Genomic DNA, 22648 nt, shown 5'->3' with positions numbered 1-22648 from the left:
TGGCCCCAGACAAAAAGGACTGGAAACTACATATGCCCAATTTCTGGGATACCTCCTGTTTTGTCCCCATGAGGACATTTTTCTGGAACAAAATTGCCTTTATTCTGGAATGGAATGTCTATACTGGGATATATTCTTGTCATGGTTCCTGTGTAAACAAGTCCTAAAAATGAATGGAGCTGAGCTTTTTCCTGTTTCCATTCACCAATAAACACCCTCAAAAGGAGTTTCCACCCCACTCTGGGTCCTGGTAACAATAGAAGTGGGAAGATAAAATATTAACACTATTTTGCAACAGGCAATTGCATGTAACTCCTCCAAAGAGAACAATGCTGCTCCAGGCAGGAAGGGAAACCAAAAAATCTTGGCTCCTGTGCTTTTGGAAACACAAAGCTTTTGTTTTTAGTTTTACCACATTGCTTGGGGCAGGTCAGTCTAAGGGAGTCCAGCCTCTGTGACACCAGTGATTATACTGGCCAGCAGACCCCGGGACTATGCATAGATTACCATATCCAGAACAACCATTGTATGGGGATCCTAGTGGGAGCAGAATAAAAGTGATTGGTGAAGTCAGGCAAGCATTTAAAAGGACTGCGCCTTGGGTCAGCTTTATTTTCATGCCAGGGTTACGAGGAGGAAAGGGGCTGAGAAGGCTGCAAGCAGCCCTTATCAGCACATAGTGCAACATGAAGAGGGCTCACCCACCTAATCCTTGTCACCGCTACGGCTGGCAAACTCCCCACCCGAAGCCACATGGTGGACAGTCAAGCCTTCCAGTCCTGACACAGGATTTCAGTTTTCTCTTGTAAAATGTACCTCCCAATAACTTTCCAGAACATGGAGCCACTAGGGAAGTTTTTCTCTTGTAGGACATTGTTGTGGGTGCAATAGACTTACGGGCTGGGGAAGGTGATTAGCCTCTTGCTATGTCATAATTAGCAAAACACACTGATTTTTATTATTATAATTTGAGAGAAAACTTCTCAGCCATCTTTCCTCAAACAGCAGTTCAGCTAAGCACAAGGCCTGGACTTAGCTTCTAAATGTAGCTAGGAAATGGCATTTGCAGTATCCTGATAGTAAAGAAAACACTTTGAAATGGTCTATAGGTTTGAATTCCAGCCGCTATTTTTCTCACCTAGAGGGCACAGTATATTGGTCTTCCATCCTTGGAAGTAATCCAAAGAGGATCCAAAAGGCAGGAAAATTGACAGAAAAATAACGCTGAGTGTCCCCCTTAGCGCTCCAGATCCCCCCCAAGGGGCAGCAAAGCCTACAGTTCTGAGTGCATCAGGAAGTAGTCATCATTCGGTTTCTGTTCTGCAGCAGGTCGTCTGTAGGAACAAACTCATACAGGAGTTGATTCTGAGCCTCTTCTCTTTATTTAAATTATATAGTTCTGTTGAAAAGAGAACATAATGAAGAAAAAGTCACTTTCCCGTTACATATCTTTGTGAAACATCACTGGGGCTGGGCAGAGAAAAGCTTAAAAGGCCACTTTTTATTCTGCTAGGAATGGAGACATGCAGGTCACAAAGACTTTTATATGCTGCCCTAGCAAGATCGTGTTCCTGGTGATTCCTTGCTAAAGAGGTTAGCAAGTCAGTTGTAAGAATGCCCCTTTTGAGGAATTGAATACGTTTGACGTTAACACATGAATTAGTACATTGTATGTTGACTCTCAAACCAGATTTATGATCCCCCGCTCTCCGGCTCACCATTCTACTGTGGTCACTACTTCCTGAATCTTGTCCACTTCTTTTAACGTGCTTGCTGTTGTCAGTTCTGCCACAATCTCAAAAACGTCAGCTTCCGACGCATAGGGGTCTGGGTCATATTCATAGGAGTAGTACGACAGGTCTGTCTGTAGTGAAGGGCCTTCCTCTGCTGGAAAGGAAACCACATAGAGTCTCAGGTTGTGCATTAGCTGAAGAAACTGCATTTCAGCATCAGATATTGCATCACAGAGAAGGGCAATGACATAAAAGGAAAGGAATGTTAATCAGGGAGGCAAATCAGGGGCCAAATGAGTGCCTTACATGAGTAAAGGAGGCTACATATGTCAATGGACCTGCATATGCATGCTTAGGTTCACACGCAAGGAGAAAAGCTGCCGTAAATCAGAATTTTCAATTTCCCAGTCTGAGACTTGGGCACTGGAAAATAATGAAAGAAATTGGGGGGGGGCGGGGGCGGGGCATGTAATTTGAAAAAATCTCAAAGTTTCATTTTAAAGTATCTAATTTTAGGCATTGACTGAGGTGCTTAAGTTAGGAACCAGTTCACACCAAGACCTCTATACAGTAAGATAAGAGATATCTTTGAGAACACCAGATGTCACAGATGAGTTACTCTGCACCCTGAAAATGCTTCTCTCTCCTTTGACTAGGTCCAAGCCAAGTACCTCAGTTAAGGAGAGACCAATCCATACAAAGATATGTAATGTGTGCATTCTTTTAAGCACCATTTTATAAAAGTCAGTTACAAAGCTAAAGGGCAGACTGCATTAGAGCAGTTTACTTGGTGCATGTCATGAAAAAGATCAGTTTAAGCAGCTAGATTTCTTTTCAGCCCAAACAGAATGAAGATTTTGGCCAGGAGATTACATCAAAGCCATTCACTTCTCCCTCAGCCTGAACTAGCAGTAGCTGAGATACATCTGCTTCAGCACAGTCACATACCACTGAGAAACTTCCATCATTTAAGATAGGAACAGACACATCACAGGCAGAAACAGATATTTATCCTCCTTGCATTCACTCCAGTCTATACTAAGACATTGGCAGGTCACTCACAAGTACATATCCCACTCAAAACAGGCTGTGCCTCTCTGTGGTGGGTGATTGCTCACTGTCCAGAGGGTAAGACAGCAAGATAAAACTTCTAGGAATATCAGTAGGTCCCCTTTTTCTAAACTGTTCCTCGAGCCAGCTCAGCTGTCCATCTTTCCTGTTTGCTTTCCATATACACTGCCCTAATCCAAACCAAAGCCATCACTGAAACATAATTGTTGTAAGGAGGAAAAGTCCCCCTCCTCCCCACCCCCCACAAAGTTGGCTTTATTTAAGGAGAACGCTCGTCAAGGCCTTTGGAAATGTTTGTTCTCTAGAAATAAAATATCTGAAGGCTCTTTTCTGTTGCCTCCCACATCCTCCCAGCAACAGGCTCAGCCCTAGGCAAGGGAACGCTTGCCTGAAAGCAGAGTCAGTCTCTGTGTTCACTTCTTCTTGGCCTTCTCCATGCGAGAACCTGCCAGATCATGAGCTTGTTCTATGAATGGATGATTGCTGTCCACCAGGGACAGAATTAACATCACAGACCTCACTCTTCCCAGGAATGCAGCATTGGAGTCAAAGCAAAGACGAAAGGCCGACATTTCCTGTTGCATACAAACCACTCCCCCATCTCCAAATGTTTGTGCCTAAGCCAATGTTTGCTGAACACCGATGGGGTGAAAGGAAAAATGGCCCATTGCCAGTTCAATCAATCCTAAAAGAACAGCGGTCCTGTGAATAATGCGCCTGCCAGGGAGTGCTGTGAGATGACTCCACCTGGAAGCAGAGTTCACTCTGATGTTCCTGTTAGGAGCTAGTGATAGGTGATGGCATTTAATTTTTTAAAAAACACCAGCACCACCACCAAATAAAGTATCATAATTCCACCTAGAATTTTCTTCCAGCTACTGGCCCTTCTAACTGCTAGTGCAGAACTGTACAAATAACATGGCTCCGGCTGTGGGGAGAAGGTTGGGGGTTCAGACAGCATGAAGCTGGGTGGGCTGCCTGCTCAGAGTGCAACACCACAGCAGCACTGATACCGCTGAGTACTGCTGCACCACACTTTGATACTGCTTTTCCATCGAATACATGTTGAATCACAACATTACGGTGGTATCAACATATTGTCTTCCAACATCAGTGGCTATACATTCAGCAATTTCGGCAGCGAAGATTTAGGTAATTTCAGAAGAGCGTTAATGATCTACGGAAGCAATCAAAGCACCACTTCATCAGAGAGATGGTATCAGAGCTACTGAGGATCCCTGAGGCTCTGAAATCCACCCATATTTTTGTAGCCTAGTGTGACAATCATGTCAGGAAACCCACAGACAGAGAGGCACTCAAGATACTGATACTCCAGCTAGCAACCAAAATCCTGCTCCAGAAGCTTTCAGTCCAAACAAACATGACTGGAACAGGCTGTGAAAGCATACTAGCAGAGCTTCAATGCTTAGAGGCAGAGGTGGGTCCATGATACTCATCAAAAACCTGTTCCATCCCTCTGAGTCTCAGTAATTCACCTGTGAGAAAGAACAGCTGAGGAAGGGGATTCAGACATGAGTTGTTTCAGTTGAGTCCTGTCACCCTGCACACTTCCCTCTCAATCAAGAGAATATTTCTAAAGATGCAAAGAGGATCTACCCATCTGTATAAAAAAAGGCTACAGTTTTGAGATCTAAGCTCAACACCTGCTGAAGACTTTTGAAAAGCATTTTAAAATGCTTTGACAATAGCTAGGTGCTGCAAGAAGCACTGCATCCTGATTTTTCAGGACCATCTATATACAATCGCTTATCTTGAATAGCATAACTCAAAAGCTGTTGTTTATTCTAGCAAACTCACTGGTGTATATAGAACTACACTGCAAGTCTGTGTTTGCCAGAGTGAGCCCGAACACATTATGAAGTTCCCCACTGTTTGCTGGAAGGAAGCTGGCTCTCATTGTTTCCATTGCTGGGGTAACATAGACAAGAGCTAACAATGAAAGCATCAATCAAACCAAGCTGAGCCTGCACAAGTCATATGGCAAATACAGAAGGATTTCAGACAATATAAACACCACGAGGTTCTCCAAGAAAATGGTATTTCCTGAAGATTAACACCCTGAGGCAGTTTCACCAACCTGCCCTAAGCTTGATTTGGCTCCTGGAGTTTTGCATCCTTTTAGGAAATCGCAGATTTAGACATGGCTCATCAAAACTTTCACTAGAAACCCAGAGCACCTGAGCCGACTTAAACCAATCACATGCTTCAATGCTAACAAACCAGTGAGTCCAAATGAAACCCGTGTATAAGGAGGGATTCATTCATTTGTTAAACTTTGATTCATGTACCATGTGGTTGACCTGAGAGGAGCCCAGAGGATTAATGAAAATCACATGCTGGGCACTTTTCCTGATGCAGGATTTAGTCAGTTTTATTTTTGAATGCTCACTTTGCCATGGCTGCTCAGTCAGCTCAGTTCAGAAGAGTATCTGCCTTCCAGGAGACTCTCAACTTGAACGCTCACAGATCCTAGAACAAAGCCAGCTCTAAATGCTTGTGCTTTGACAAACATATCCTTATGGCATACGGGTTTGTTAATCTAACATCTGTATAAAAATGCCACACACACAAAAAAAAAATTCAGATACTTTTGCTCTTATTGATAGCCTACTGAGCCAACACTGCTTTTGTCTGTTTAGAACAGAAAACCAGAGAGTTATTTTTCTTAGACAGATACTTTAATGCAGATTATTTCAGAAACGTTGTTCTGAAAATTTTTGGATTGTGGACTACCGTCAAGTTCCACATTTTTTTTTCCCAGGTAACCATATTTTTACTATCAAATTTTTATTTGAAAATAATGTAATTGCAGTCCCATTTTGTAGACCAGCAGCAAAACACTTAGTATGGCCTCGCATACCAGCAGTGCCCTACAGAGCAGTTTGGGAATGCTGCTTTAAAGGGTTCAGATTGCAAACAGAGTTTCCATGCTGAGTACATAGCATTTGCACAGAATAAAAAGCAAAAAGCATTCACCTCAGTTATTCTAACAGACAGCAATCTTATATATATTCACACTAAGTCCAGAAACAAAGGGACAGAAAACAGGAGAGACATTAAACACTGTAAGATTGAATGACCTATAGAAATAGTCATAATAGAATATTCACCAAGCTTTTACACCTTAATAAGAAAACTGTCCATCAACTTCTGTATAGCAGAGGAAGGGCAAAGAACAGGATGGTGTCTCTCATGTTGGACACATGTTTGTCTGAACTCTGGTGCACAAGAAGGACACGAGAAGGCACAGAGTCTTCTCTTGAAGAATTAACTTGTTTTATCGATTTGTTAGGAGAGTTAGAGGCCAGGGGAAAATTAATGAGTGGAAAGCAGCCAGGAAAAATCTAGTCCAGTTTATTTACTAGAAACAGCACGAAACAAACTATTCTATTGACCCTCCAATGCTTCTTGGTGAGATTTATTGTGAGCCATGAGCAAGTTCGACATGAGTCTTGGAAAAAAGTGTATGAATATAAGCACCAAATAAAATGAGCAGCCAAATTCCTGGCTACCTCCATCTACTGACCTTAACATTTTTGCTCACTAAGGCCCTTTATTCTAAACAGCAGCTCTGAGAGAATCAAGACTGCCAGCTCAATTTTTGTACAGAACTGCTAGAGACAAAGTTAATCCACCTGGATTCTAGTTCTTGCAATGGTTTGGTCTGTTGTCATGCCCTGTTCAGTTGTTTGTTGAAACACATTACATCAGCCTGGTTTTAAATGTGATCTTTCCAGCTTAATATTGAAGAAAAGACCACAGAGTATGTGTTGTTCAAACATACCAAGGCTGAGAAAATAGGAGGGCCACTTGGCCGCTCCTATGAACAATTACCTAAATCTTGCATGTGCACTGAATAGAGCAGGTATCATGCAAGATTTCCTGAAAGGAAAAGGACTAGAAGAGCTAGTCTGTTGTTGAATAGTTGAATAGTCCTAAGTTTCCTTGACCTCTTCATTTTTTCTGATTTCTGAACGTTCTGTCTTTTCTAAAAGATGACGAAATTCAGCATCTTTACTTAAATGTGCTTAAGAGCCATATATACTTTTATACAGTGGTAGGATAAGCTTTAACCCTGCTAAAGAAAAAGGCCTTAGATAAATGCTAAGGTACGATATTACCTGCTGGAGTTTGTTGAACACTGGGTTGCTCAACTGTGTGGGAGTGCGTCTCCCTTTCTTCTGGCAAATTCTTGGCTGTAAATAGAAAAAAAGCATTGGTCATAAAATTTGTTAATAAATATCTAGAAAATGTTTGCAATTCCAGAGGTTGCATACTCAGTTCACTGAGCTACTACACTGCACATCTTGAAAGTCCATGCAGAATCTCCAAAGGATATTACATTTCATGGATGTCAGTTTTATCTAGGATTCTCCTCTTTTCCCTACCACACATACGTAATTATCATTTGCTTAGACAAGGATTTGTAGTGTTCTGCAGCTAGATCATAACAGAAAAGGGAACTGAGTGAAACCTACAGGCAGAACATTGAGACATGGGCATCTGTTCTATCCTGGTATTATTCCTGCACGATGCTACTTCCATCTGGCAATGGTTTGGGTAAATCTGTCCATCTGATCCACATACAGGCTCCCCATCATAGCCACAGTCTCGCGAACACATGCACTGCTCAAAATACTCATCCTCCAAGCAGCCAAAAATGTTATTGCATGGTCCAGAGTGAACAAAGCCTGAAAAGTAAACAAAAATATCCAAAGCAATATTTTTGCATAGCATGCGGAAGGGGAAGATGAAGTGGCAATTTTCTTCTGTTTCTCTAATGTAAGTTTTCATGTTGAATTCCCTAAGACTTCTCATAGGAATTTACAAACTTGGTAGAATAAAAAGCTCTGGGAATAAAGCTGTCTTTCTGAAAGAACCACATTGCAGCAGATTCCAGATATAGGATAAAGCAACTATTTTGTATGACATAGAGGACAGAAAGGAACGTATAGTTTCTGAGGAAAATTACTCCTTTCACTGATGCATGAAATTGTTCAATCTTCCTACAGTTAATTGTGGAACTCTATTACAAGATATTTTAGAGAAAGAAAACCAAATTGCATTTTAAAGAGTTTTTACCTTTATGTTTATTAACACATCTCACCTTGTGCAGGTTCTTCCAAAATTATACATTATATCTTGCCTCTGAAGCAAATAATAGTCACTTTGGTGACTGAAGAGCAGACTACATTGGTCTGTTTGGCTGTCATAAGTTTAATACTGCTATTCCACCGTTAAAACTTCCACTAACACAGATAGTGAAATAGAGCATTTTTCTAAATATAATTTTGAGTTCCAAACTCCTGGAAAGTATGTCTGTAGGCTCCATTTTCCAAGAAATCTGCTTGGCTTTGGTGCAACTTACCAACCCATTGGCTAGCTGAGCTTTCCACCTCATTGCATGTTGGCCCATCACAGAGCTCCCGAGCCAAGGGACTGTTTTCACTCACGTTGTAGAAACGAGTTGCTTCAAAAGCTGCAGGCCAGCAAGAATGAGAAATCACAATTGAGCCTTATGCCTAGAGCTCTAACGCTGGCAAAAATTGAAGGAAAACAGGTACATACCTGGCTCATAGTAATCATACACTTTGATAGGAACGGGAGCTGTTTTCCCAACTATATGTTCTCTGAAAGCTTGAAACTTTACACAGGTCATGCACTGGCTAGGAATCTGTATGAAATTATACAAAAGACTCATTGTAACAAAAACTGCACTTTAAGTGAGGAGAGAGATAAATAAATGTAGCATGTGCCCCTAATGTAACATGCTGTGCTGGACACCTCCAATACTAGGTATAGAGACAAAGATAATGAATAAAAGCCAAACAGGATGAATTAAAATAGATGATACTTTGCTGGCCTTTAAAGCACATACTTGCCATACAACAATGTCAGAAAGTCAAATCTGAAACACAAGCTGTACTCTCTAGTTTACCTAGCACCACTCTTGTCTTCAGCCAGCTTTCTAATGCAACTAGCTAACAATTTACTGCTGATGACCAAGCCAAGATAGATCTCATCTTCCACTCTCAAGTATGTGCTGTGAGATCTAAATTAGACTGCATTTTTATTCCGTCCATTTAGCAATGCTGGTTGTACCTGGAGATGAGATTATTTTGAGGCAAAAACTAAGTGATATCTGCCCAGAAATTCTATATGGGCTGAAGCTAATCACCTGCCTCTATTATGCTTTGGTTTCCAACCAAAACCACAATACCTACCTGCTTCAAAAGAGGCTCAAGCAACTGGCCAGTTAAAGCTGCACAGGAATCCTCATCTGTGAGGGACCGCCAACATCAATACACTACCTATGCTTGATCCACTGGTCATTTGCCTTTCATTGAAAAGCAACATAATTATAAGAAACAAAGTCATTACCTCATCAAAATAAAAAAGGACTTTTCTTCCATCCACTTCATATCTTTTTAATCCAATTTGCTTGTTCATCAATAACTGGGGAAAAAAAATCAACAGGTTTAGTTTAATCTCATTTTACAGAAAACAGGTTGAAATTAGAGAATAAGAAAGATTTTAGACTGCTTAGAAAACTGATCGGACACTAAAACCCAGGAATTTCTTCTGCTGGAAAAGGATATTTCAGTAAGAGAGGGGAAATGCAAAGAGGATTGCAGTTGCTATCATACAATTGAGGAAAAAGCCATCTGTGTTCTTTTCTGTGACCTGATGAGGAATGCTTGCAAGGTGCAAAATGGTGAGGGTTCTCCCTGGACCCTGGTGCATTTATCTCTCTCAGACTATGCCTGACATATCATCCATAATCTAATTGAATAACTCCCAGATGGTTTTCAGTACCAAGGCTCAAGCAAGACCTCAGAGACCCCAAAACACTCGATAAAGTCTCTTATTTACACTCCTTCAGACCACCAGGGAATCATGCTGCCGGATCTCACTGGGTACTAAAGGTCCCCTTCTCCCACCAGCTGAAAAATCCAAAACATTCTTCTGCCAGGAAAATTAATCCTTACATTTGAAAAGAGCAGCCATTTGAAAGAGCCCTAGGCATCCTTCCTTTTGACGAATGGGGTCAGGCCAGGCCTCTGCTACTCGTCTTCTCTCCCCCTGAGGCCCAGGGATTTGTAATTTGCATTGTACCAGTCAGGCCCACGGACTACCTCGTCTTACGCTTTTTATTTATTGGGACAATGTACATATCTAAGGAGTATTACAACACAATTTAAGAGTACTTCCCATATCTGGGGTGCTACTGCCCCGAATCTACCCCAGCCATTTGTAAAAATGCTCTAGCTCATCTCCTCATGCTGACTGTCTGTATGTACATCATGATCATGGTCTTCAGAGGAAAGTGCAAGAGCCCTTGTTTACAGAATTACTGTACCACCTCAAAGAATCTAGTAACTATCTCCCTGGTACAGAAGCTATTGAATCACCACCAAAATAAAAATGCTATCACCTGATATAATTCTATGAAGTTTTATTTTAAAAATTTCCAAGAGAGTTACTCCCATGATTTTCCATATCTGGAATACTAACATCTCAATATTATGACGACTGTCATGCTGTATGTACTTGATCAGTCAATTAGTCATTACTGTTTTGATAAATTGTATTCAGAACACATCTATCGTGTGAAAAATATTTAATCCAGAAGCTGGGGAGGATGATGGTCTGTGGAAAAGGCCTCTTGCATTTTAATCCCAGTTTGGGGAGCAGAGTAAGGGCCAGAGCAGATACTTTAATTCTGTTCTCTAAACTGTCTTATTACTTTAACCTCTCTGACAGACAATCCCTTTTGTGACATAGGGATAATATTTCCTTGGGCCCCCCCCCCTCTTTTTTTTTTTTTTTTTTTTTAAATGTTCCTGCTATTTTGAGATCTTAGAATGAAAACTCTGAGGAAAGGAGAACAAAGCATGATTATCATGCATTAGAAAAAATGACATGGAGCAAAAAGCATTTCTACTGAAATTTGCCCAGACCTGCTACCAACAGCTTTAACTGTGAATTTCTTCAGCATAGTGCTTCTAGTTGTAAAACCCTGCACACAGCTTCCTGCTATTATTGTAACAAGCAAAGGAACATGTGTTTAAGTCCCACACAATATGGAAAGGGCCAATTTAATTTGTCCTTATAATTTTAGGGGCCTGATGGTGGCTGTTATTACTCAGTAGTAGATGGCTGCAGACAGTCCTTTTACGAGGGCTTGAAGGGGCTGGCGCCACCGGGAAATGCTCAGCTCAGCTAAAGTTGCATTTTTCTGGTGAAGCTTGATATATACCAGCCTGTGGTGACCTCCTGACCTTGTCGACACCCAGCATTATTAGAAGGATTTGTGGCTGCACAGCCAGGGGGGCTGCCCCCAACGTGCAACAGAGCATTCATTAACCATCACTGCCCCGGAGCTGCACATGGGTCCGCTCCGTGCACACTGCGCCCTTGTGAGGGCAAACAACAAACAAGGAAATGTGATTTACAGCCCTGCCCCTCCTCACCAGGAGGAGAGGGAAATGGCTGGGGTAACAAGAAAATGCAGCGGTGGGAATGACAGGGCTCTGCTGAAGGTGGTGTGCAAAATACAAGACAAAACTAGTACCAGGTCTTCAGTGGTACTTCATTTTTGTCAGCATGATTTGGATACACATTTGATAGCCATGAATAAATCACAGGGGTTTTTATCTGCATCTTCACTGCCTACCTATATATATGCTTGATCTACATTTCACTTTTACAGATGCAAAGAGTTTCTGCAGTAAGAAAGATGGAATTCAGCTCTTCAAGAGGAACAATCTTCCTTGAAGAAGCAATATCCTTTCCAATTTAGCAAAATCTCCTACTGCCCAAAGGAAGTAATTCTGTTCGGGTTATGGAAATGGACTGCCCCGTACTGAATCCCAAGCACAGAATCTTCTTGCCAAATCGAGGCACCAATTACACAGTCTTTTGCCCAAAGGCTTTTCAAAATGGTGGGTTTTGAACAAGCTCTTTTGTATCTGACAAGCACTGAAGAAGTACCTGACATCCTTCTCAGATTTGCAAGGACTTAGCTCGGATCAGCTCTGTGCTGCAGGAGGTCAGCCTTCTCAGTTAAGAAAGAGAATCAGCTGCTTTTCCCATTAAGACAGGGGGAGAAAGGAAAAGAAATCACCTGCTATTCTATGCCCAGAGACCCTAACAGATGGGGCTACACTGGGACTCTGTTGCTTCTCTATCCATAGAGGCAGGAACATGAGATTCAGACAGGTGGGAAGATGCCATAAGGGAAAGCACAACCACCTCCTGTGCTTAGTGCTAGAGAAAGCCTAATGTGCTGGAGAGCTCATTCAGCATTGAGAAAATAACTCTTGTGCAGTAACAGGACAGCTTGCTTTTACCTTCTGACTGCTCCCATCCAGGCCATATGACAGAACGGAGGAAGGGTATGAAGCTCACACATGATGCTTCCCAGACATTGATGCATCTATCCAACACAAGCAGTGTGGGTAAATCTCCCTGTTTCTCTGCTCTAGTTTCCACATGCCCAGTGTTTGTTTCTGATTTAGGAGTGCTGACCAGCACCTAGTCAAGGAACTAGCAGTGCTGAGGCACCAGCAAGATGGCACTGAATGTGACAGAAGAATCTCTGAAGCCATGAGAAACCAAACACCGGAGGCAGGCTGGAGTCACAGAGCACAGGGATTATGGCAACACACTAGATGGCAAAAGAGAGTAAGAGGTACTGCAAACAAAAGTGTTTTGGAACATTATACAGCTAGTTCATTGGGGAACCAGAATCAGAGTTTCCTTGCAGAGTGTATATCCTAACATTAATCATATATTCACAATTGTCTTCAGTGTTTCCTCTACTTAGAGCATGTACAACATGCCCTGAACACAGGTTAGTGTAAAACCATCAGCACAGCACAGGAGCAGATTGCTGCATGTAGCAGCCTTTTAGTAGTAACTAAATACAAAATAAGCATGTTTGGTTTACAAGTTTTTATCTGGGATATCTGTCTGGCACAGCCACGTAAACAATCCTCATACCAGAGCACAGCTGCCTTGGCAAAAAGGAAAAAAAGTTCAGGGACTAAAGTGACAGAACCTATGCAGTCCCTTCTAACACATGAGCTTATGGGACCTTCTCAGGACTCTCAGCCTAGAAACTGTCCCCTGCTGAAACCAGTAAAGGAGATATTCACTGAGTACAGCCTGGACAATGGGAGCTCCCATTTCTGTAACTTCTTCTTAGCTTGTTTCAGGAAGAATAAGGAGTATAGGGATTTGTTACTTAACAAATTTTCTCTTCTTCTGTAATGAAAATCCCTTTGCACTCTTTGTTTCAACTCTTTCCTTTCTTTCCCTCCCTTTATTCCTCCCTTTTCCTCTGCTAATGAAACATTCCATGGGTTTAACACCATAAAGGTATCCTGTTGTTCTTCTTCTGTCCCATTTTGAGTTCTCTGGTCCTACGCCAGTTTTCCATCCATATTTTTTCTGCCATTATTTATGTAAATTGCTGTGAAAGAGAACTTATTTGAAAGCAGTACAAACAACTGTCACTCTAGCACCTCAGCAGGAGGACATAAAATAGTAACCAAACCCACTACAGGCCCCCTCACCTAATTTTCCTCCTTTCTCTTACCACAGGGATACTGGAGACCTCCTACTGGTGGTCTTGACTCATCTGAATAGCCATATTCAGTTTGTTGCACCATTTGTTGCATGTGAGAGAGAATATCACACCCAAAGGTCAACAGGCAAATAAAAATTAATACATTTTACATGCATGCATTTGAAAACAGAATTCTCAACATGCAGCTAGTGAACAGATATAAAATAACTTTGATATTTCTCTTTACAGGAATAATTTCAGATCTCATCAACACACATCTCTGTACAAAAGTATTCCAGGACAGCTCCCTAATACTGAAAGGATGCAATTCTCTTCTCAGGGACTAATACACAAGCTTCTCTGGCTTCAATGACAGCCCAGGAGACGATCTGACAGCAGATTTTGACATGGACTGTAAGCCCCTGAAGAGGAACACATTGGTCTCATTTTTGCCAAGAAAATGCAATGGTGTTTATATTATAAATTAGCCAAATCAAGTGAAATCCTAGAGAAGACAAAGCAATGTGCACTTTTCTTGAATTAGGATGTCAAATTAAACTGCCTGGTCTTCACTACAATTCTACTTTAAAATTCCTTCCTGAAATCTCTCCCCCCCCCAGTATAATGATGATAAAGTTATCAACAGAAAAGATCTTTTGGAAGCAAAATACTTTTTAGCTCTTTACCAGTTCTCAAGGATGCAAGGATTTTACACCTCTTTAGTTACATAGTCCTTAAAAACCCTATTTGCAGCATAAAAACCAGCAGTGAATACACTGTAATGCTTCCACAAAATATAAAGCAAAGCTAAAGGTTACAGTTCATCTCCCCTAGAGGGCTGGCTGGGTAAGAGGCACATTCTGTCCACCTCAGTTTGGCTTGCAATAAACATGATGTTCTCCCAGAAGGAGAGGGGAAAAAAAAAAAAAAAAGAGGCAAAAAATTCCAAGACACAGAGCCTCCAAAGAAATGGAATCCAGATGTTGGAGATAACAGAGCCCACTAAGAAGCCATAAACAGCTCCTGTTAGAGCACATTTTCACTTCAGCATTTCCAAATGGGTCTCATTTAATTACTGTGCACTGTGCTCAGTAATAAACCTTCATTTGGCCATGTTCGGTAAATTTGTTCATCTTGTTCAGAACAGCTGTTTACTCATTTCAGATAAATACTTTTTGACAAGCGAAATCTCCTGCCCCCCAATTTTAATTGCGTCTTTTTGGACAGTGCTCTAACATCCAATGGCATTTGCTTCCTATTGCTCCCCAATGGGAATCCCTGCCAATTAGAGAGCCAGGTCCTGGCCCAAGATCATGCCTTGGACTCTCATTACAGCATCTTACCTGCTCTAGGCTCTCAATATCTGCACGAAACCCTGAGAACAATGGCACTTCCAAGACAGCCATGTTAGAAGATCCAGAGTGCAGCCATCTTCCCATGAGAACAAAAAGAGAGAAAGAATGAAAACAAACACAGGATCCAAGACAACAAATGGTACATGGACAACTCAGGGTGGAGAACAACTGAAACAAACTTCAGAGGAAAAAAAATTAAGAGGATCTACTCTTCTTTGAAGGACTTGTTGAAAGCCACAGTCTACTTGGCTTTACAAAATCATCTTTTCTCCTTTTATTCAACAAAAATTAAGCACAACCCACAGAGGGCAGACATGCAGGAGATGTCCAGGCAAATGGAGGCAGAAAAACAGAAGGAAGGATATAGTCTCCTGCGGGGCTGCTTGCCTCAGTAATCACTGAGAAAATGCACTTGGTAAAAAGGAATAACCCCTTGGAGTAGAAGAAACTTCTGTTCTCTCCTAAGTAGAGGGCTGTAAATGGATTGTGGTGTAAGAGGAATGTTACTTCCCAATAGCAGGCAGAGTCATTCAACGCTGGGGTTTCATAAATGGCGATTTCCCTCCAGCATCTAATTGACATTGAGAAAAGTGTCTTTGCTAATGAGTCAGTAACCTCGCTCTCTAGTTACTAGTGTTAAAGAACTCACTGCCTATATCATCCTCTATAATATGAATGGCAAAAAACCACTGAAATTCAGAGTTGTTACTGCTGAAGTGTGCATAAAAAAACACAGGGAGGGGTGGAGAGAAAGTTTATTTGGGCCATTGCAAAAGATTTCAATTTCTTGCAGCATGGCAGAAGAGTTGGCATTGTAACAAAGAAGCTCCTGCTAATTCCAGAACAAGGCTCTCTTTTCTCTGCATTCGCATACAGTCAGCTCTGAACTATCCCTCCTTGGCAGCTTACCTGTTTGCTGTTTAGCTGCACCACAAAGACAATGAGCTTGGACCCAAGAGGGCTTATTAGCTCATGCCCAGCACTGAGAAAACACAGTATGCAGCTTCCAGGACCAAATTTGCCAGATCTGAACTGGCTCCTGCAAGGCTACTTGGAGGCCTCTATACAGAGACCTCAACAGCTAGGGCGGGTGTCTGAGTTTGCTAAAGCTCTGCACAGAGCCAACCTGGATGTAATGCCACACTGAAGCTCATACGCCCACAGTAGCATGAAGTGGTCTGTGGACACATCCATTTGGCTCTGTGAAGACAGTTCAGGGCTGACAGTCTCCCAGAGACATTAAGCCTTGTTAATCCCAATCTAACTCCATGCACCATGGTCCCTAAAAAATCCTACAGTATCCCTTTACCTGCATTTTTCCCATTCTCTTGTTATATATCATAGCCCTCTATTTCCCATACTGTTTTCTCCCTAACTCCTTGAAAATGCCCCAAGGACTTCACTGAGCATGACAACACTTAAAACAATTACATTCTGAAGAACACCCCCAGCTCAAAATATATCAATTGTCATCCTTAGATGCACTCCTCTATTCGCATTGCCTAAATAAGATGATGAAGGAGTTAAAAGAGCATCATTATGGGAAGAAGGGGAGGAAAGGGAAGATTTCATTTGCTTTTGTTTTCTTTCCAAGCAATCAATCTCCTTGGACTAGACTTCCTCTCAAGTTTCTGTCTTTGCTCCAGCAATTCCCAGGGCAGAAGTTTCAGAAATAACAACAGAAAGGTTGTGTTGATGCAAGGCAGCCTCCTTAGTTACAGGCATCTTCGAGGGACTGACAAGACTTTATAAGCCTACCTCCCCAACACAAGCTGCAGTGCTTAGGCAGGGGAGAAGAGGTTCAGAAAGTGATATTGTGTTATATACAGCCAGACCGATCCCAGCAAACTTTCGGATGATGAGTTTGAGTTGCTCATCACTGGTTGTTGTTACTAGAGGGAGGAAGAATTCAACTAGGCTGAAAAATGCCTGGCCCAGGATTTCACAGGCTTGTGGCAACCAGAGGCAATGCATCTGCCAGCAACATGGCCACGTGAGCAAGGGGCAAGTGTGTTGACAGACAGAAGATCTCATAATTGCCTGGAGTCACTGTATGGCTTTGCGTCTGCAGGAAGGAAGGAGACAGAAACTGATAGGGGAGCAAAAGTTTTCCATTTCCATGAATTACATCTGAGCTGTTCACTTGACTTCTGCTGTTTCAGTTCAGTGAAGCTGTAGCCCCACCACCTGCCATGCTCCTGGTCACAGATATGTGGAATAGCTATGAAATTCTTGGGAATGGTTTCTTCTGTTACACAGTAGGATGCTGTAAGCCCTCCTTATTTACTTTGGTTGCGGCTTTCCCTCTTTTGGGTCAACTTTCCAACGCCTCCTTAAAAATCAAAACATTTTATAACGAGATCAGTAACTCCTGATAACTGCAACAGTACTGACGTGCTTAAGCAAAACGTGTAAGTGGATTGAATACAGGTCAGAAACTATTCTTGCTGCTGTTTGTCTACAGGAAAGCTGTTTTCTCTTAATATCTTAAGTTTCCCAACCTGTAAAACGAGATGGAACTGCTAATGTCTTTGCAAAGTGCTTTGAGAGCTAGGAACAAAACTTCTGGAGCTTTAGTATCATGCCATTTTTAAAAATTATTTGAAATTTCTTTATGCAGAATAAGGAGGTAAGCAATGAGCTTTAGAGAGCTTATTAACAAATATCTGCATATATTGTGTCCTTTACCATAGATTCCAAATTCATACCATGGCAACAAGCATCTTCTATTAGGTTTTTGGTATCCAAAAGTGAAGAATAAGCAACTCAAACATTAAAGTCAAATCAATAATATTTATAAAACTATCAACACGTTTAAGATACGAATTAACCAGTTGAAATTACCTAGCTCTTTTAGGCTTTTAAGGAAAGCCTGTTACTGAAGACCTAGAAAATAATCCAGAACTTTTTCTCTTCCACCTGATACAAGCAAATGACATTCAATTTGTCTTCTTCAGGTTTTGGAGAGGCAATAATGAAACTTAATAATAAAAACCCAAGGTGTTGCCCTCTTTGTAAATTTTGTTATTGTTTCTCTACCTTCAACATATACTTAGCACTAAAATTATTATTGCCAGCAGACAATGGTCATGAATGTCCGTGCAATAACTCTGTCCTACAACCCACAATTATGGGTGAAATTCTGCATTCTGCACGTGAGGTGTTCTATCTTACACTGTTTGAGATACGGACAGTGCAGCAAGAAAGAATTTGGTATTTTTCCTGTATCAATAAATGTATCAGTACAGGTGTGCTGATCAGCAAGCTAGATGGTCTCTGAGAAACAAGCAGGACATGACGCAGACTGGCATTTCCTACCTAGTGCACGTCTCCAGTATGACTTTGTATTCCTGATGGTCCTGGTCTGAAGCTGGGTCATCATCATCCACTGGTGCCCTCTCTCTGTGCAAGGCTTCAGAGCGATTCTCATCTGGAGAGACAGACCGCAGGAGATTTGGAGCTTGAAGATGCTGCTCTGACTTTGGCTCCTTCAGGTTAACCAGGAGCTGGAAAGCTGGTTTGGCAATAGGATCAGGTACATTATAAGTGACATCAATCTGCAGCAGAAGTGGGGGGGGGGAACGAAACAAAACAAATCAGGGCAGTTTATTAGACCCCAATATTCCATAACATCTACAAATGTTCCCCAAAGACCAGCATAAACACCGGATCTCTTCAGAGAGAGACAATGGCAGGCACAGAGGCAATAGAGGCTTTGCAACACGGTTTTATATAGGTAAAGCTATACCAGACCAGATTCAACCAAGCACAATCACATTTACTTCCATGAATTAAAGCAACACCACGTTATATAATTACTTCGAGAAAAATTCAAAGTGTAACTCCTTCTTCACAGCAAACTGGGATTAAAAAAGTAGCAAATAGACTGTGAGTTTAGAGATCACCTGCTCACATAATTTCTCCAGCCCCATGACAACTTTACCTGCATCAGACAGCAGCCTTCACCTTTGGCACTCACAAACAGCCCCGTTGGAATACTGGGGATCTGGGGAGAATCCACAGTTAAGACACAGACAAGACATGGCACTCAGAATGGAAATGAATATCAATTTTAGCTTTATTCTGTACAAAAGATCTTTCCCGTTATAAAGGAGACTGTGGAAGTGAAGTGAGTATGCCTTGCTCTTTTCAGCCACCTGCATTTAACAGTGGTAGAAACAAGCAGCAGCACAACATAAGCATCAGGCACTACTTATGGTGAAAAATGCCTTTAACTTTGAGTGCTGCCTCCTTCACATCAGAACCCAGCCATAAAACCCCAAGATCTCACAGTGTTTAACTTGTGCTTTTACCATTACTGAACTTATCTGAGTTGTCATTCAGAACCCAGCTCACATGGATTGCTTTAGAAATTTGGCTACATAAACACAAAACCACCTACCACTGCAGTCTGGAGGACTTTTTTATTCATCTTGTTAAGCTCAAATGTCTCCTGGTAGTCTAGATTAGTTGAAGCCAAGGAAATGGTAAGGTTGACTCCTCCAACATAAGAAAGGATAGCATATTCAGCCAGAGCCTGCAGGGCTACACATGTGTCCTAGGGATCAGAAGCGGGAGAGATCAGAATAGTGAAGAATACAGGAGCATAGTAAACTTATAAACAAGCACTGCGCTGTACAGTCATCAGCTTCTGGTAGAAGAATCTTCCTTATTAATTCAGATAGCAAAAGAAATAATCAGGTTTTGTTCTGACTTTTGCTGTCAAAGGCATCTATGAGGTCAAGTCTAGGTTCCTTTCAAATTATCAGTCCGAGAAGGAAGCAGTAAAGAGCATTGGAAAGTTTTTCTTCTTACCAGGACACAGACAGTTTCTGTCTAGACTCTAGACAGAAACTCTGCATTGACCATTCCTGAATCAACTGATTTCTACAATTGATTATGCATGCATTGAAGCTACCTCTTCTTTCGGAGGCAGCCCACCTGAGTAGATGAGAATCCTCCAAGTGCGTTCCTCTGCTGTGAAAGCCATTTTACTACTGGGAGCGCAGAGGCCACATCTCCTAGGAGCGTGTACGTCAAAAGGGCGTAAGATGTCATTTCCACTTCTGCAGAAACAACTGAAAGGCGGGGGGGGGAGGGGTAGAAATTTTAAAAAAAATATCAAAATAGCATCTAGAAGTGAGAATCTGGGCAGGTCTAGAGATAGTTCTATGAATATCCATTAACTGAAAAATAAAAAAAAGTTAAGAGTCTGTAGAAGTAAATACAGGAAGAGAAAAATGAAGTTAAAAGATGTCTGCACCCACGATGCATCACCTTCCAAAGATATCTCTGCTTCCAATATAAGCTCTTTCCTTCACACAATAGATAACCTTCTTTCTACTTGACTGTATCCCAGAAATTACTCTCCCACTCCAGTTCTACTTTGCTGCTGCCCATACTGTATTCCTGTCCTAGAGATTTTCATACAATATCGTTAGATTCTTCCTGAACATCAGTGCACCTACATCATATTAGAAGAGTCAATGGCTTTAAGTGACTTGAAAATTATAGCATCATTCACTGTTGTTGTGGCTTTGATAGTTAAAGTCTAGGAAATCAGATGAAATGCCAGTGACTGCCAATAAAAGCTGGGTATACAATCCCTAGGTCCATTTGAAAATACAAAGCTAAACAGCTCTAAAATTAAATGTATTTGACTTCTCTCAGATTTCCATTTCAAATGATTCCTCCCTGATGGAATCCCATATGGCTCTCACTCTTCTGTATCACTCACTGTCTTTATAAAACTCGAGTGAAAAATGGTGAGACAGCTGTGGCTGAAAAGACAGTCCTGTCTTGACTACATCTAGCTCCGTCTCTCATTTGCTCTTAACCAGCTCTCTCAGCATAACATTACCTGCCTTTAATGAGCTCTCATGTCACCTGGACCCTGCCCTGACTGACTGCCATTTTCAGAATACCTTGTATTACATAAACAATTCACTAGAATACATGCAGTCTGTGGCCTGCTGTTGTAGCCCATTCCCTTTTCTCTGTCTTTGCAGTGTAAGTACCTGATTGAGAGAGACCATCATTAAATCCCATGAAGGTATCTTCATCCGTAACAAGAGTTCCTGTCAAGCTCCAGTGTGTAAAGCCATCTAGAAAAATAGGACAGTGGAATATGTATGTTATTACAGCAGGACTGCAGCTAAGCCTCTGTAAATGGGAAGAATCAAGTTCTACTTTTGCATTGACTCAAAGAACAGATTCATGCCCTGAACTGTACTGTCCCTCCTTTTAGACAAGCACCCTTGGGCAAGAGGCTCCCTTTGCTATTTATTACAAAGATGGCTCAACGTGACAAATTAGGTAATTCTTGGATTTTGGATTAAAATACACCACCAGGGAATGTGACGTGTTACAAGGCAAACTCTGTCATATTGACAGGAAAGGCACTGCAGAGCCTCTGGTACACTTGACTTCCTTCAGCATCAGCTGCGTGCGTGGAACTAAGGTACTCGGCCCTCTCTACAGAGAGTCAGGAAAATTCTTGCTTTACAAAGTCAAATTGTGCCATGAGGAAGACCTCATCTCACAGGCTCTATCCTCTCCAATAACTCAAATATACTATTCAAGCAGCAAGGGCTATTTGCTTGTTCCTGTAAGAGGACTGCCAGTTCAGGGACTTGCCAGATTGGACCCAGGAGCACAGTACCTTGTGTAATAGCCATGCTGTTCATTTTCCGCAGCGTCACAGCAGCAGAGGGACTGTGTAGCAGCGTCAGGGTGTATGCAACCAAGGCAGTAGTGTAGGGGTCTTCTGCTGAATACAAGTTGGACTCTAAGAAGTGTTTTGCTTTCTCAACAGCTGTTCTTTCTTCCTATATTTAGGGGAAAGAGCCCAGACATATTAGCAGCCCCTATATCTCAGAAGTTAGAATCACTTTATTTCTCATTACTTTGTGTCCATTAAAAAAAAACTAACTAGGAAAGATTCATTTTGCTCTCTGCAGACTGACACTAACACTTTCCTTTCCCTAAGAAAAGCCATACATCACAAATTCAAAAAAAGGAGCAAATAGCATAGCAAGAATGATCTAGACTAACATGGAGACACATTTATTCCCCCCTAAAGCTGAAGAAATTTCATGCCCCTGCAAGGCAGCAGATGAACAGAGCAGAAGCAAGCTCTCTACTGTATGTTTGATTGTGTTCCTGACACTCTGGAGCGTCTAACAGACGCCAGAGGATAATAAAGGCCAAGGTTCCCAGGGGTCCCTGCAGCCAACAAACATGTTTTATTAACTCCCTCAATGACCTCACCATGTAGGAACGTGGCTCTGATAATTTATAGAAACAATTTAATTGGACTTGATGTAATTTGGTTTCCTTTGATTTCCCTGTGGCACTAACCTTCCCCTTCCTCATTTCCTAGCTAAGATCATTAGTAACACTTGCAAATCTCCTCTAGGAAAACCATTAGATCCACATAAACTGCACTTCCAGCAAATAAAAATGCTAGGGCTGTCTTGACACACAGCAGCCCAGAGAGAGCATCACATCACTTCTCAGAGAGGGGACATTGCTGGCAGGGAGGCAGAAAGTTACTCTATGAGCATTGGAGGATTTTATAGTTTATTTTTTAAAATTTTTAATACAGTTGAAGGCCTTCCACTCCAACAAGAACTGGGGGTTAGGGAGTATCTGCTTGCAGCGGCAGCATGGTCTCACTCTTCAAGCTCTACAGGCGTGCCATCAGAAGTGCTGAGATTATCAGAGAGTTTCTGAATAGATACTGCTGTTTGCCTGGCTGTTTCAAAGTCTCCATAAACTCACTGGGTTTTGCCTGAATGGGCAATCCTTTTGTCTGAGCAGAGATCACCAAGACATGCCGCACCATCCACTACACCTCCTGTTTTAATCTTCCAGTTCTACCTGTACAGACCTAC

The 22648-nt window shown here is 41.7% G+C and overlaps 1 protein-coding gene across 1 annotated transcript in view; it reads right to left on the bottom strand.

The window, feature by feature from the left end:
* Nucleotides 1–787: 787 nt before the first annotated feature.
* Nucleotides 788–22648, bottom strand: part of CPAMD8 (C3 and PZP-like, alpha-2-macroglobulin domain containing 8) — a gene marked incomplete at its 5' end in the record, with an annotated part of 51879 nt that continues 30018 nt past the window's right edge. The window contains 14 exons of the mRNA XM_009576805.1: nt 788–1399; nt 1719–1887; nt 6947–7021; nt 7304–7516; nt 8194–8304; nt 8394–8499; nt 9207–9281; nt 14742–14829; nt 18072–18310; nt 18697–18759; nt 19156–19311; nt 19695–19831; nt 20771–20857; nt 21415–21580. Of these exons, the coding sequence (XP_009575100.1) occupies nt 1399; nt 1719–1887; nt 6947–7021; nt 7304–7516; nt 8194–8304; nt 8394–8499; nt 9207–9281; nt 14742–14829; nt 18072–18310; nt 18697–18759; nt 19156–19311; nt 19695–19831; nt 20771–20857; nt 21415–21580 (1686 nt within the window). The remainder of the gene's footprint in view (nt 1400–1718; nt 1888–6946; nt 7022–7303; nt 7517–8193; nt 8305–8393; nt 8500–9206; nt 9282–14741; nt 14830–18071; nt 18311–18696; nt 18760–19155; nt 19312–19694; nt 19832–20770; nt 20858–21414; nt 21581–22648) is intronic.

The sequence above is a fragment of the Fulmarus glacialis genome, unplaced genomic scaffold (assembly GCF_000690835.1).
Source record: "Fulmarus glacialis isolate BGI_N327 unplaced genomic scaffold, ASM69083v1 scaffold37054, whole genome shotgun sequence".
Classification (NCBI taxonomy): Eukaryota; Metazoa; Chordata; class Aves; order Procellariiformes; family Procellariidae; genus Fulmarus; species Fulmarus glacialis.
Note: the sequence above shows the minus strand (reverse complement) of the source record. Positions and strands in the feature narration are given on the sequence as shown.